This window comes from Cajanus cajan, chromosome 9, assembly GCF_000230855.2.
Source record: "Cajanus cajan strain Asha chromosome 9, NIPB_CcT2T_4, whole genome shotgun sequence".
In the NCBI taxonomy this organism is placed as follows: Eukaryota; Viridiplantae; Streptophyta; class Magnoliopsida; order Fabales; family Fabaceae; genus Cajanus; species Cajanus cajan.
The window spans coordinates 6557496-6574000 of record NC_138525.1 but is presented as its reverse complement, the minus strand read 5'-3'; the positions used below and the strand labels follow the sequence as shown (position 1 = coordinate 6574000).

Below are 16505 nucleotides of genomic sequence, written 5' to 3'. Positions count from 1 at the left end.
AAACTCAACCAATTTCAAACATGCAATGCACAAAACAACTCAAAACAATTTCATTTATAGCATGCGACCACTCTAAAGCAAGAATCACCATATTCAACATATAATCATTTCAAGAGAAATCCCAACTCCATAAATCATCATCCTAATAAATTCAACACCAACATCATGAATCTAGTAATTATAAGTAACATTAATCAACATGCATTCGACACAATTAGCACAAGCTTCCCTTACCTCTTGGAGAACTGAATCAACAAGAGGGGAAGAGAAAAACCAACTCTATACGTCTTCGACCTTGCATTCTCAACTACACAATTGCGAATCTCCTACTCAACTAAACTTCATTAGCTACAAAGAAGGAAAAGGAAAATATTTCTCAAAAAAAGTAGAAGGGAAAGATTTCTCAGAAAAAGAAGAAAAAGATTTTGAGTTCTAGAGAGTCCTTAACTAACTTTTCTCTAGAATTCTTAAAACTTAAACTCATGAGATTTTAATTTTAAAAAAAATCTTATATACTTTTCTTGAGGTGACCCAATTTATCTCTAGTCCAATTATCTATAGAGACTAAATTAACTCTCAAAGTCTCCAGACTTTAAAGTTCTTAAATAACACTATTAACAACAACTAATGACTGGACAACAAAACTCATACGATTAACTTAAAACATCATAAAATCAACACTATTACATAAACAACCTAAATTATCCATGTAATTTATATGGTGCCATGTATATATACCATCGACCGAGTAAGAAAAAATAAAAATGATAGCCAAGTTTACTTACTCAAACTAAAAATGTTTGTCTTCGATTTTTCCAGCTTAGCAAAACCATATAGATCCGGGAGCATATCAAGAACATATCAAAGTATATATGAGGTGATACACTTACATATTCAAACTTGAAGATCCTGTTTGACAAATTAATCTATTTTTGTTACATAAGTATTCACTTGATGATTTTTCTAGCAGTCATTTTTTCTAACAGTCATTTTAGTCATAAAATTGAAGTATTTAAAAAATACAAGGTCAAAAGGCAAAACATTAAAAACATAGGAAAAAAAGCGATAATTGACACCATTAACCCTTATACATATATATCCACTATAGGTCACATACTCTACTCTAGTATGTATATGTCAGATCTTCCATAGTTAAACTTTTTACCATTTTTTTATAAATTATTTTATACTGTGGGGCAAAACAAGACACATGCACATCACTTGAAAGAATGGAGAGACAGAAGTATGGCTGCATACTTTTCCTTCTGTCACCCTGTTTAGGTAGTATGCTATGCTAGAGGTTTATGTATAGCATCATAAATATGCTTAATTTGAATCCTCTCATGTAATATTCTCTCTTTAACTTCTTTTCTGCAATATTAATAGCCATTAGATATATCTAATGACTTAAATTTAATCTTATAATTAATATAATTTTTTAAATAATTAAATTTGAACCATTAAATATATTTAATAATTATTAATGTTGCAAGAAAGAGACTGGAGAGAGAATATTGCAGAAAAGGATCCAAATTAAACGAGTGCTATGCGCGTCTTGAGGACTTTCTATATTTGCTCGTCAAGAATCCTCTCTCTCTCAAGTTTGGGAGCACATGTGTCATGTGTGTGGCTTGTATCATAGTCTCCAAGATAATGCGCATAAATTTTGACTCCCATTAATAATAATATGGATCATAGATCTAACTTGTCGGAACATAAAGTAGTGGGTTATTAAATTGTTGTTTTTAAGTAAAAAATAACGCACAATCTTCTCTGATTAACAGATTTTTGTGTCACTATCTTTATCTTGCCAACTTGGGTTAATGTTTATAAAAAACATTAAAATATTCCAGAAATCTCCAAAGTTGAATGCACACTAATCTATTCCGTTTTGCAATTTTCGTTCCCCTCTTTTTGTTTTCCAAACAAATTTAGTCAGGGACTCTATGAGGAAATTACTGTTAATTTTTTTTCTATATTTGGTTTGGTGTACTTTTTTTCATGTTAAAATATGGTTTGAGTGCCCAATTTTATTAAGTGATTCAATTTGAGTTTTGGGAATTAATCACCATGTGTTCATATGTTTATTGAGATAAGCCCAACAAGCAAGTGTAGTGAAGATATGTGTAAGATCTAACGAGCCTAATATTTATGATGGTTTGTTATAAGGTTAGTTATCTATAAAAAAAATAATAGGACTTCTACTCGAGTATAATGCTCTATGGTAGTTTCCCTTTTTTAAAATTTTTTTATTATTATATTGTAATACTCCTTTCATTTTTTTTAGATGATATGTACAAGAATTAAGATAATTATTGATATTTTAATTTTTAAAGTATTTATTATATATTTTCCTGTTATACCTTTTGAGTTAGATAAGAAATAAATACATTAAAAAATAATAGACATATTGATTAGTAAACATGCATTAATTATTAAGGATAAAAATAAAAAATAAAATTAATAAGTTATTAGTTTTAGAAAAGCGATAATATAAAAAAAAAATTGACAAAAATGACTATATAAAAAAAACGGATGGAGTAGTAAATGTTGTGGTTTTTTGGGAGAGATGTGTTGCGTATATATATATAAAAACTTTGGTTAAAAGTAAATATCGGAAAGTGGGCCAGGCAAAAGTGTTATCCTGATAGTATTTGGCGAGATACGAAAATAAATAAATATGGGCATTTATTATTTCTCTTCCCCAGTAGGAGTATTATGAATTATGAATTATGAATTATGAATTATGAATTATGAATTATGATAGATACCCCCGCGTGTGTTCCCTCTTCCCCCTCCATTAATGCATCCATCACACTCTCTCTCTATATAATACTCACTTCAAACTTCACTACACACACATGACATAACATAAACATTCGTATATACTATATACATACATGGCCTCCATGCTGCCACTCTTGCTCCTCCTCATCATCGGCGCCGTCCTCCTCCTCCTCCTCCACCGGCGCTCCCGGCAACGGCGCCTCCGCGTTCCGCCGGGGAGCCTGGGCCTGCCCTTCGTGGGCGAGACCCTGCAGCTGGTGTCGGCCTACAAGAGCGAGAACCCGGAGCCCTTCATCGACGAGCGCGTGAAGCGGTACGGCCCAATCTTCACAACCCACGTGCTGGGCGAGCCCACGGTGTTCTCCACCGACCCCGAAGTGAACCGTTTCGTTCTGATGAACGAAGGGAAACTGTTCGAGTGCAGCTACCCAGCCTCCATATGCAACCTCCTCGGCAAACACTCCCTGGTCCTCATGAAAGGGTCCCTCCACAAGCGAATGCATTCCCTCACCATGAGCTTCGCCAACTCCGCCATCATCAAGGACCATTTGTTGCTCGACATCGACCGCCTCATTCGCCTCAACTTCGATTCCTGGTCCCACCGGGTTCTCCTCTTGGAAGAAGCCAAAAAGGTTACCTTATTCTCATCTTTTTTCACTTCCCTCTCTCTCTCTCTCTCTCTCTATGTCTATGCTTTTCTAACTTGTATTTTCCTCCATTAATTTTCCCTTCATTAGTGCTCTAACCTTTGATTTATTAATACTTCCTGGATGGATGTGTTTACCATGTGACTCTCATTTACGTGATGGAAATGCAACTCCAGTTCGTGACTCAGATTCCATGCTTTACTATAATGTGTCCAGTTCCGTGCGGACCAGGCCCCACCTTAACTAAGATGGGTTTATCGCTGCAAAAGAATAATAATCATTCCCTATATATACTATAGGCTAACATGCACATGTATCATTTTGTTCTTCATGTGACATGTTGTCAAATATATATATTTTATTCTTTTCTCTATCGGCACATATATGTGGATAATTAAAAACGTTTTTTTTAAATGCTAAATTAATATTTATTTCCTATTAAATATGTATCTTTTAACTTCATATTTAAAAGAGGATTACTTTATCTTTTATTATAATTTTGCTTTGTTGGGTTACTCGCAGATAACTTTTGAGTTGACACTGAAGCAGCTCATAAGCTTTGATCCAAATGAATGGACTGAGAGTCTAAGGAAAGAGTACGTTCTTGTGATCGAAGGATTTTTCACACTCCCCTTCCCCCTATTCTCCTCTACCTACCGTAGAGCCATCAAGGTGCATGCTCTTTAATTTCTTTTTGTTTAATTGAATCCTTAAGGTAGTTCTTGAAAAACATATTCTTTTTGGGTATTTTATGCAATCAAAAACTAATTATAGGATTTACTTTTTAGTTTAAAGACCATTTTGAAAAGTTTTGAAATAATTTTTTTTTAAAAATAGGAAAAATTATAAAAATGATCGTATTGAGGATTGAACCTAGGTTCTCATGCTTCTAATTATCTCAACCCTTCTCACCCAACCACTAGGTTAAGTGGTTGGTTTTCAAATAATTCACGACCTACTTAATTATTTACCTTTACTTTTAAAGTAATACATATATACTTTGAAAAAAATAATTATGTAGGTTGTAAAGATAAAACGAATTTTTAAATCTTTATTAATTAAAAAGATTAAAAGTCATTTAAGTAGTTAAATAAAATACTAATAAATTGAAAAATGATGAATATATTTTGAGAGAAATTGAATTATTGAAAGATTTAATTCTATATGTAGGCTAGAACGAAGGTGGCAGAGGCATTAACGTTGATAGTGAGGCAAAGAAGAAAAGAAAGCATGGTTGGGGAGAAAAAGAATGACATGCTAGGGGCATTGTTGGCCTCCGGCTACCACTTTTCCGACGAGGAAATAGTGGATTTCATGTTGGCGTTGCTCGTGGCCGGCTACGAAACCACCTCTACCACCATGACTTTTGCCGTCAAGTTCCTCACCGAGAATCCTCTAGCATTGGCACACCTCAAGGTACGTTACATCTCTTTCCCATACATATAACTTCTTTTTTTTTTTTTTGCGATATTTCTTAATATATATGTAATAGCAAATGAATAGGAACATGTATGTGTAGCTAAGGTAGTGGACCATTTAGTAGATGTAGCTCCTTCCTTAGAATTACCCCACCACCGTGTGCATGTCCATGTCCATGACCATCGTTCATGTGGTGTGGTCTCCTTCCAAACCTCATTTTCGTTATCTTTATGCTCTCCACTTCCCCCACTCTAGATTGACCTATATTTTTGTGTCTGCCGTCACATTTATAAAAATGCATAGTTAAAATAACAAAGAAAGAAATTAATATCTTAATATATAAATAGAAAATCTAAATTACTATTTATAATAAAATAAAGTTTTAGACACGGGTTTCATTTTAACGGTGAGAGACGCAAGACAAAGAAAGCAAAAGGTTTGATGAATATTGGTTTTGTTGTTTTGTGCATGTCTAATAGTTTTCAATTGAGATTGCAACTTGCGATTAAAGCATGTCCCCCTAAACTTTCCAAAGCAGTTAATAAAACTCATGTATTGGCTTGGACAGGTAGAAGTAGAACAATCATCAATGAGGACGAAGTGGAGCTTCATAAAACAATACGATTACAGAAAAATTCATTCATAAACTTACACATTACTCAAAATTAATATGAATAAGGGAGTTTGTCTTTAAATTGTCGGAAGTCTTGTATTGATACCGTGGCATAACATTTTAATCGATTAGAGTCATTTAGAAACCACCTTATGGAAGATATATGGTGACATGGTCAAAGTTAAAAGTGGTTCTGCCTCTAGTCAAATTCGTGGAACCAACGGACAAAATAATTAGATCCGAATTGCACGCTTTGTAGTTTTGTTGCCAATTGTCAATTTGTCATCACCAAATTCAGAGAAAAATAGCCAAAAGAATATTAAAAAGAAAAGTGACAAAAAATAATCTCATCTCACTTTGACGTTTTGACCGGATCGGATCGGACTTCAGGGGCTTATGCGTCATTTCATGTGTACTTTGTATGTTTAAAACTGGTTCTGTTCTGCTGCAGCGCTGCGCAGAGTTATGTCTCTGGTCCCTCCCATGCTACGAGAATCGCGTAATGCTGATTTCGAGGATCAATTCTGATCCAATGGTCCAAATAAAGCGAAAGATAATGATATCACTGTTTAGGTCCCACTGTTAGCACAGCATAGCTTAGTCCCCGCCCTTCACTAACATTATTCCTTGGACCTGTTTTTCAGTTTGGGTTATGCACAATTTCAATTACAGTTACGCCATAAAACAACTAAATACGATCATTATTTTTGTGTAATTAACTGATCATTGCATTGTGTTGTCAATTATTATGAAGTAGGATTCATAATCCAAACTAGAGAGTTTGATGGGAGGAATTGTTTGTGTTGTTTGGGCAGGAAGAGCATGATCAAATCAGAGCCAAGAAGAGTTCCTCTGACGCACCACTGGAGTGGACAGATTATAAGTCAATGGCATTTACTCAATGCGTAAGAATATTTAAATTCTACTAAGTTTATTATTGTTCGATTAAGTTACACTAGCACTATTGATGTTTTGTGAAATTTTACATAACGTACTTGCATGCTTTTTTAAGGTTTACGGCAACATTCTTTCTATGGGAACATGTTATAATAATGTTTTTCATTAATGTAATATAGGTTGTGAATGAGACCTTGAGGATCGCTAACATAATTGGTGGGATATTTAGGAAAACAATGACTGACATCAACATAAAAGGTAACTAATCAATGGCCGAAGAAGAAATCGTATCAACTGCTACCAATTCTACTTATATGAAAATTAGATCACGATTTAATATACAACTGAGTTTTATTAATGCCCTTGTAATAATATAGGTTACACTATTCCAAAGGGATGGAGGATCATTGCTTCATTTCGTGCTGTACATCTAAACCCTGACCATTACGAAGATGCACGCACCTTCAATCCATGGAGATGGCAGGTAATTCACTCTCTCATTTCATCTTTATTATTGATTTATGCTCAAGTTCAATCACCCTTATTAGATATCTGTGAATTAATTGCTTACTTATGACTGAAATTGCAGAGTAACTCAGAAGCAACTAGCCCTGGAAATCTTTATACCCCGTTTGGAGGAGGGCCACGGTTATGCCCTGGCTATGAGCTTGCCAGAGTGGTTCTCTCTGTCTTCCTTCACCGCATTGTCACCCGTTATAGGTACAACACAAAATTAAAATATTGGTACACATTTCATTTTCAATTTAATGGTAAATAAACTTGATGGGTTCATATAGTAGTTAGGCACCGTTGTATCAAGGACAATCTATTAGGCAAAAAATAAATACCATGTACAAAAATCCTTCGGGACAACAATTGTCACAGTATTGTAAATGTGATTAATTTTTACCATAATAGACTCATGTTTTCTATCATTAATGTTGTTTCAATTTTATGGCAGTTGGATTCCTGCAGAAGAAGATAAGTTGGTGTTTTTCCCAACCACTAGGACGCAGAAGAGGTACCCTATCATAGTGAAACGTAGAGAGGAGCCCATACCAAGTAAATTGCCATGAGAGCATTTACTCAGAGAAGCGCAAAGAGGAGGAAGCAGAGATTGTAGACGAGTTAATCAGTTTAATGTCCACATTATGTTAAATGTTAAGCAATAAAAGTTATATCCACTAGTTTAGCAGTTTATATGTTATTTATTTTAGGGTTATAGGAAGTAATGTCATAGTGTTAGAGGGGGATGGGAAATGAGGATGTGAAAGATCAAACCCCTCATCACCCTTAATAAAACAGTTGAGTTAATTAATCCACCGTGTATATGATCTTAGTTAATTCCTACAAATCCTTTCACCTATATCATAACAAATCTTTATGATTGTTCGAACTTATAGCATAATGATCCAAAAATAATAATAAATCATTATAAAATCCAGGTCGCAAATTTTCTATTAACGGTTTTTCAGTTCTGCATTAGAAATGAATATGAATCTGCCGAAGTTTCAAATGAATGCTTAGAAACAAATTAGAGGCCTAAAAGTAAGATATGGTAGGCTATGTCAAAGAATTTTTGTTACTATTGCTGTACCTGAAATTCTTTTGCAGGGGTAATAAAAGAAGGCCTTAGCAGTTTAGTTCTCTCGCACTGAATGAAACATTAAGATTAGTCATGGATATAAAGTTTAATTTGACAAAATATGAGGTATGAAGTCAAATTGAACATTATACAAGGAAGCCTTTTTCTGAATTCTGATGTAAAACAGTGAAAGGAAAGAATAAGAATGTATACAGAGACAGAGTATCTTAGGAATCATTTTAACAGAATCAAGTAAGCAGAATTGCTTAAAATCAGGGACACCCAAGCAACCAGGAGAGTGCTGTTGGTTGTAAGTACTTTGTATGATCATAAATTTAAACTTCAACGTCAAATTATGGAAATTTAGTAACTGAATAATCTTTGTCCAGAGTTTTCATTTTTTTTTTTTTGATAAACCAAGATATATCTTAGGAAAAAGTTAAGGAATAATCTTTCGAATTACTGACATCCATATAAGGGGGGTATTTTTCTATACACACCTTAGCCAAAAGTTTCCATATCTTCTGAGCATTCTTTATGTTACTCACTAAAAATCGAATCAAATGACAGCCATTGAATCACTGAAAAAATTGTTCATAATCGTCAACAAAACAGTGTAGAACCGAGAGTTTTAAAGCATGAATATTTTGAATTTATGCAAATTAAATTTATATGAAAAACTTTTTGCTTGATCCACTCATATTCATTTTCTTTTTAATGAAAGCATTCATATTGATTATAGCTGTTGGATTAAGCATTTTGGGCCTCGTGTAATGGACCTCCAATATTTTTAGGCCCAACTAACAGTTAAGTTTCTATAATATTTTAATTTATAAAATATATACAAAATATCATATAAACCTATTCATTTTTATTATTTTATATTTACAAAAATTTCAATAAATAATTTTATTAAACACTTATAATTTAATGAAGTCGTGTGCATATTTCATAAGGCCTTTAGCCAATGAAGAAAATAAGATTCATTCACTTTTTATTTGTACAAGAAGTATATTCAATAAATACGGGGAAAAGAAACAATAGAAAAACAATGATAATTGATAAACAAAGAAAATGGATGTTACATAGTGGCCGCCAAAGACATAGCTCTATATAGTATATATACACCTATACATCTATACCATACATAACAAGTTAAAGAAACCTTGTGGGTTTAAGATAAACTGTCTCTATCCAGTGTTAAGAGTCAGGGTTATTATGTGCACTAGACAAACCTGTATATATCAAAAAGAAGAATAACAACGCTCATCAGGTTCCGGTTGAAAAAATCGCTGTTTATTTTACAATAAAAATAGTACTTTTTAAAGAAGTTTAATTGAGATGCAGTTTCAGTGAACCTCCTCATATTACAGTAATATTGCATTTAAATTAAATTATTTCTTAAAAAAGTAAATTACCTAAGTTCGATGAGGAAAAAATGAATAGTTGTCTGAAGTTGATGGCAGAAAATATCTGTTAGATTGATATAATATAGAGTGGGTTCATTTGACTCTTTCTTCTTGAAGAATCTTCGGATACCTAGGATACCCATTCTTGCAGGCTGAAATCTGCACGCATGTACATCATGGCGATCTTTTTAAGACTAATATATGTATATTATTTTCCACCTTAATTTTACAATACTTTTCTTTGCAAAATAAAATGAGATGTTTACTAATACATTTTTTTTATAAAAAAAAAAAAAGAAGAGACAAGCAAAAATTGAAAAAAAAAATGGTGAAAAAATAAGTTTTCATTTTTTTTCTTCTCTTTTTTCTTTGTTTAAATAATAAACATGTAGTGATATGTAAAAGTTAAAATTCTTATTTAGTTTTTATATTTTCACTTCTTTTATCTTTTAGTTTTTATAATTTAAAATAAATTTTTTAGTTTTTATATTTATCTTTTCAATTCTTTTTAGTTCTTGTAATTTAAGATATATTTTTTAGTCTTTATAATTATAATTTCTTAAATTTTTTAATTTATATTATTTAAAAATTATAACATTATCTAATTTATATTGATGTTATAGAAGTCTTCTAATTCTGATGATAAAAAAAAAAGAGTGCTGCACATTAAGTTAAAAGGTGACATGAAGAATAGAAAAATATAATTTAAAATAATTTTAATAAAATAAATTTGATATCAAACACACATAATAAAATTAACACCCTATCACGTTAATATGAAAGAGATAATATTATAAAAAAATTAACAATAATAATTAAAAAAATTACAAATATAAAAGCTAAAATTAAAAACTTATCTTAAACTATAGAGACTAAAAATAATTAAAAGAATAAGTATAAAGATTAAAAATTATTTTTTAAATCTAAAAACTAAAATCTTAAAGTATATAAAATTATAGAAACTAATTTTTTTAAAACGTATTTTAACATATTTGAAGAAGGCTGAAAATTGATTTGTGTATGGCTTCATTATGTAAGTTTCCAATCACAACATCCTAAGGCACAAGTTCTCCAAGTAAAAGAAAAAAATGATTAATGCTAGAAGTAAAGTAACTTATACAATATATAATTTATATAATTTTACTTTTATATTTATCTCTCTTCATCATTTTATTCATTATATAAAGAGATATTATCAATAATGAAAAGAAATAAACACAACAATAATATTATACAAATTGTTGTAGATATAACATTACTAAAAAAAAAATTGATGTCAAACGAAGTTAACATGCATGGATATACATATAACAATTATTTGGATAAGTTTTTTTAAAAAATATTCTTAAAAGATTAAAAAAAAAGTAAAACAATTTTTATAGATTAATTTGTAAAAGGTTTTTTTATTAAATTTTTCATAATTGTATTTTTAATTTATGTATAAGTTAGTTAATTTATTAAAAAAAATATTTTAATTTTTTCTTAAAATTACATCCAAAAAATATTTATCAAACAGACATAATTATATGGTTGGTCGTGACCATCAATTAAAGGTGTTCGTACTCATTGTGAGTTTTCGTTGAAAACAAGGCAGGTATGACTTTTATTTCACGAAAAATATCATGATTTTCGGGTGAAAGGAATTAGACAGGGACTTATGATATATAAAAAAAAATTTAAGTGTAATTGATGTTATTTTTTAGTTAAAGTTAAAATTTTACTTTAATATTATATAATTATATTTAATATAAGTCTCAATAATATATATTTATGCGTGTTATTAAGATAAAATTTTAGTTTTAATTAAAAAATAATACTAATTATATCTTATAAATTGTATCTAAATTTTCCTATATAATTAATCCTTAATTTAATCGCATTCTATATGTTTTTTTTTTGAAAAAAAAAAATATTATCTTTGATGCATTCATAAAATATACTATTTTATTTCTTTTATAATAGTCATTTAAGATTCTTTTATACATATTAATAAACGTAATAAGTTTTCTATTTTTTATATAATAATTTTAATATTTCTTATTATATCCTCTTTTATTTTTGTTTTATAATAAATGGTTATTAATTGTCATATATAAATTAATTAAAAGTTAAGTGAAAAATAAAAATATAATTGGTAATATAATAATTAATATTTTCTTAAAACTTAAAAATGATAAATAAATAGAAATAAAGTTTTATTAAAAATATGACAAATAAAAACAAACAGAAGGATTTTTTTTTTATTTTCTAAAATTTATTAAAAATCATAAAATTTTGTAAATTTCACTTTTTATTTAATAAATTTTCACCTAACAATATGAAGTGTATTAGAGAAAGAGCGCCAAAAAATATATCGTTAATACTTTTCTTTTAAAATATTTTTGCTTCAAAATATTTGTCACTTTCTAATATATAGTACTACAACGGTTTTCTGTATCAATAGTTTAACAATCAACGTAGAAAGTAAAACTAGCATTTTTGTATATTTTATTTTGTAAAATGAATTTTTTATATCAGTTCAAATTAAAATCAATCTAAAAATTTGTAAACCATAAAGATAGGGTGCTAAAAACCAATGTAGAAAGTGACCTAAATATTGTTATTACTCCTCTTTTGAGAATATTTTTTTCTAAAAATATTTGTCACTTTATAATATACAGGATTACAATCATTTTCTACATCAATTGTTTAACAGTCAATATAGAAAGTAGTACTGACATTTTTAGTTTATTACATTTTTAAAAAAAGAGTTATTTATTTATTTTTGTATATAAGTTCAAATTAAAGTCAATGTAAAAATTTGTAAACTATAAATAAACAATAAATACAAAATTTTCGAATAAAAATATCATGTGCAAGGTATGAAATGATAATTTTCGCCCTTCCACTAGCCATGTACCATTAAAACAAGAAGAAAAGTGTTGAATTTGAAGGAGAAAAAGCTAGAGAGTTGAGGTATGAAGTGATGGTGATTGATCAGAGCTGATTTATGGGAGGGTAAGATATGTAAAAGAATGGAAAAATGGTGATTTTCATCTTAAATTTAAGGCGACGTTAATATTTTAGTTCTTAAAATTTTAAAATATTTAATAATTTTTAAAAGCATAATTTAATAATTATATTAGTCTAAAATAAAAAAAAATATGTGACAAAAGTGATAATATTAATATATGTTTATATATCAAAATGATAATAAGTAATAAAATTTATAAACTTGTTTAATATTTTAAAGTTTTATTTAATATCTTAGTTTTAAGACTAATGTTGCTATATTTATTATTTTTAGAAATCAAAATGACCATTTATTTATAAAAGAATCTATCTATGATACGTTCAATGTCACAATAATATCAATACCTATTTAATATTTTATTTTATTTTTATTACTATGATATTATCATTATTTAATTTATTTTTCTCATATAGACCAACATTTGTAGTATCCACGAATCATTATTTAAAAGAATTTAATTAAATACATTGAAAGCTTAAAACATTTACACAGCTATCCAATTATATATTATCATATGATATTTTATATTAATAATAGATCAAAATTAATATCTTTTAAAACAAAACAAGCAAGTATGTTTTTGTTGTTCAATATTTTGTCTAGTTAGGAAATAAAGGGTGAAGAAGAATCTTACAGCTTCGATGTCAATCTTGTAAACAAGAAGCTTCCTTCTTTCTTTGCAACTTGTTCTATAGGCAACGACGACATGCCCCACCGCCAAACAACAAGACCACACAAACAGAGCTATTTCATCGTACCTTGTCCCTCTCTCGTACCCAAACACATAAACACCTTTCAAGCAAACAAACATTAGCGACATCACCGAGCACACCGTGGTAACCCCCAAATAAGGCCCATGTGAAAGCCTTGGCCCATCACAAAAACTATAAACACCTACACAAAACAAATCCCATTCAAAAAGGGTACTCAATAACCACTTCAAAATTGAAAATTGATTAATTGACGTGCTTACAGAATATGAATAAAAGGGTACTCAATAATCACTTAAAAATTGAAAATTGATTAATTGACATGCTTACAAAATATGACTAGGGACCGTATGATGGATACTAGGGGTATGTCAATTAGAGAGCATCCAAAGTCGTAGTTCTCAAAATGGGACAAGAGAGAAGAGGTGGAAGAGGCTGAGAGAATAGCAGAAGGAACAACTGCATCAGCAATAACCAAGAGAATTGGAGCGGAGAATAGAAGAAATGACATAACCATGGTGATCAAGAAGAACACAATCTTCACACCCCTCAATATCCTTTTCGATTTCTCCTCCTTTGGAAAACCCATCTTTGCATCTAGCTATGTTAATTTCCTTAACTATGTTTTATAATGTTGTGTGGAAGGCAATAAGAAGCATGTACGTACAAAGGCAATTCACAAGAAAAATGAAGGCTTAATAGAGAAAGGCATGGAAGGTGCAACGTTTTTGACCGTAATTGTCTACATAAAATCAGTGACGACTACAAATGTTTGGAACTTTACGCGCATATAAAGCTTTAGACTCTTTCTCCCTAACGCGCCAAACATCACACCTAAACGCCTTAAACCATAATCAACTGTATTTTGTTTAGTTAATGTGTTTTATAGAACTAGGTTATAGGTTAATCCAGATTTATAAGTTAGAAACTTAAAATTGAAAACTTTTAAATTAACTGATTGAATTAAAAAATGTTTGATAAAAATAACTGATAAGTTAATTAATAAATATAAAATATAAAAAAAAATATTTAATTATTAAAATAAAATTGAAAATCACCAAAAAAGCCTCACATAATAAACTTATTTTGGTTGCACTAGTTTTATAAATATCTCACAGTAAATCAACTAGTGCAATGCTAATTTCAATCTAACTAATAATTTTTAATTTTGATTTTAAATATGTAATTATGTTAGATGTTTTGATAGAGTCCAATTTAGATTGACATGAATGTTTATCTATTTAGTGCTTAATTAAATAGTTAGGATTCGAAATTTCAGAAAATATGCTTATTTATTTAGTGTTTATAAAATCTTCGAAAGAGATTATCTTTAAGTATATCTAGAGATACTCTTTTAAAATGAACAATTTTTTTTTGGATAGTGTTTTAACATTTATAGTAATATCGCATTATGTAGAAGTTACATTAATTTGTTCCCTAAAAAGAATTGACATTGTTTCAACGTTTGTTACAAGGGGAAGTAGGAGGTTGATTCTCTGGGAACCCACCATCTAGTGGAATTTGGACCTTTGTTGAGATTTAGACACGTGTCCCTGGAGTGGTCAACGAGATCTAACATCGAACAAATGAAAAGTCGATAGGGTGATTTTAATTTTCAATATTTGTGTCCATAAGCGCGCATGGTGGAACCGAAAGATCGAAAGCACGTGATCTCACATGCATCATATTGTCTTCATGAGACACATAAATAATTAATTTTGTTTTCTTCTATTTATAGCAAGTAGCAAGGTCTAAAAACTAAAACCTTTCTATGGCTGTAATGTTGTTGTGGCTCAGTTACGGCATTGCTTGTTACTGCTGCATAATTGAATTCACCATAGCAAAATGCCAAAATAAGTAGAACACTTGGTATGAGTCCATGTCCTTGTTGGTGGGCTACCATAATTTCTTCTAATAAACTACATAAATCATGATTTACGGCAAGAGAGAATTGAATTTTCAGCACAAAAGTTACGTGACCTTTAAAACGTCAAATAAAATTCAAAAATATTAAATGGGGCACGTGTTTTTTTTATTAGAGGATACTTTTGGACCAAATGAAAACAGAAAAATTGAATTGGGGATATTTAAAAATATATATATATATTTAGACTAATGAAAATAATTTATGATTTAAATAAGTTTTTCAAGTTATTTTATTTAACTCTTTAAAAGTTTGACCTTTTAAATTTATGTTAGTAATTTTTGTAATCAAAGGTATAACTTAAGCATAACTTAATTAAATTATGCTCTTAAATATAGCCTTAAGTCAATATGATGAAGATGGTTAATATTGCATCCAAGGACGGAGCCAAGGGGGGACCTACGGGTGCCACGGCCCCCCCAACAATTTTAATTTTTTTTTATATACATATATATTACTATATGGCACCCCCTATTTTTAATATAAACTCATATTTTTAATATAAACTCATATGTATATTACTATATGGCACCCCCTATATGGCACCCCCAGTATTGAAATCCTGGCTCCGTCCCTGATTGCATCCTCAGTAGAATCACATGTACATATACGTGCCATTGATCAGAGCATGGTAGTTAATTAAAACTGGTATTCAAATCGTACAATTCCACGATCAATTCATATATCTAAAACTATGTTAATAAAAGTTTTATTCCATATTAGTGTAAGTAATAATTCTAACATAGATTAGATTGTTAAACTATCGTATTAGATAACTTAAGGAGAAAATTTGAATAAATTGAGTTTGTATTGAGTATAGCTTTACTCTACAATTTTTTTTTAAGAACAACTTTGCTATAGAGTTATTATGTTTTAATTTTATATATTATAATTAACATTTCAATAACTAATATGGGCGAATATATACTATATAAAATAATTATATTAGTTAATGATAGTACGTTAAGGAACAAATTAAATTAATATTTAAACTATTAAATTAGATTGTAAGAACTTAAATGAGCAAATATCAATATAAATATAAAAAAAAAGAAGGTATATATATCATCATTCGTCTCTTTATTAATGTTGTAGGCCTGGACTGTTTTTCAAGAGTTTGCCATTCGCATTTAAGTTTTTGCTATTAGGATTTAACATCACTTACAGATTTTTTTTGTGGGCCCGGGCTATTTTTCAAGGGTTTGCTATTCACATCTACATTTTTTCTATTAGCATTTAACATCACTTACATATTTGACCGACATCCTAAATAATAATATAGAAGCACTAGTAAATTATTATCTATAAGTTATCCTCACTATTTACTATCTAGAATTACTATATATATTACACATGATCCAGAATTACTGTTAAGGGAGTACATATAAAAACAAGCGAAAGAGGTATGTAAAAAAGTGTTAAATTAAATGTTAAGAGTGTAAAATTAAAAAATTAAAAATATTTTAAAATTTTAATTATTTTTTTAGAAAAAAGGAGTGTA

At 29.6% G+C, this 16505-nt stretch overlaps 2 protein-coding genes across 5 annotated transcripts; one reads left to right on the top strand and one right to left on the bottom strand.

Annotated features, from left to right (window-relative positions):
• Positions 1-2756: 2756 nt before the first annotated feature.
• On the top strand, positions 2757-7681 carry CPD (Cytochrome P450 superfamily protein). The gene is made up of 8 exons (XM_020350048.3): positions 2757-3419; positions 3957-4106; positions 4605-4850; positions 6282-6371; positions 6543-6621; positions 6741-6847; positions 6953-7083; positions 7325-7681. The coding sequence occupies exons 1-8, from the start codon at positions 2901-2903 to the stop codon at positions 7437-7439; spliced, it is 1437 nt and encodes a 478-aa protein (XP_020205637.1). The 5' UTR covers positions 2757-2900; the 3' UTR covers positions 7440-7681.
• A 126-nt stretch (positions 7682-7807) lies between these two features.
• On the bottom strand, positions 7808-13855 carry LOC109790812 (uncharacterized). Of its 4 annotated transcripts, none has more exons than XR_003803216.2 (4): positions 13411-13854; positions 13005-13264; positions 9367-9516; positions 7808-8529 (listed from the first exon to the last, which is right to left on the bottom strand). XR_003803216.2 is itself a non-coding variant. In XM_029269734.2 (3 exons), the coding sequence occupies exons 1-3, from the start codon at positions 13667-13669 to the stop codon at positions 8527-8529; spliced, it is 522 nt and encodes a 173-aa protein (XP_029125567.1). In that variant the 5' UTR covers positions 13670-13855; the 3' UTR covers positions 7808-8526. The 4 variants fall into 4 exon arrangements, 2 of the variants coding, with proteins under 2 accessions (XP_029125567.1, XP_020205639.1); XR_002238965.3 differs by lacking the exon at positions 7808-8529 and adding an exon at positions 8875-9183 and having other exon boundaries at positions 13411-13853; XM_029269734.2 differs by lacking the exon at positions 9367-9516 and having other exon boundaries at positions 13411-13855.
• Positions 13856-16505: the final 2650 nt, after the last annotated feature.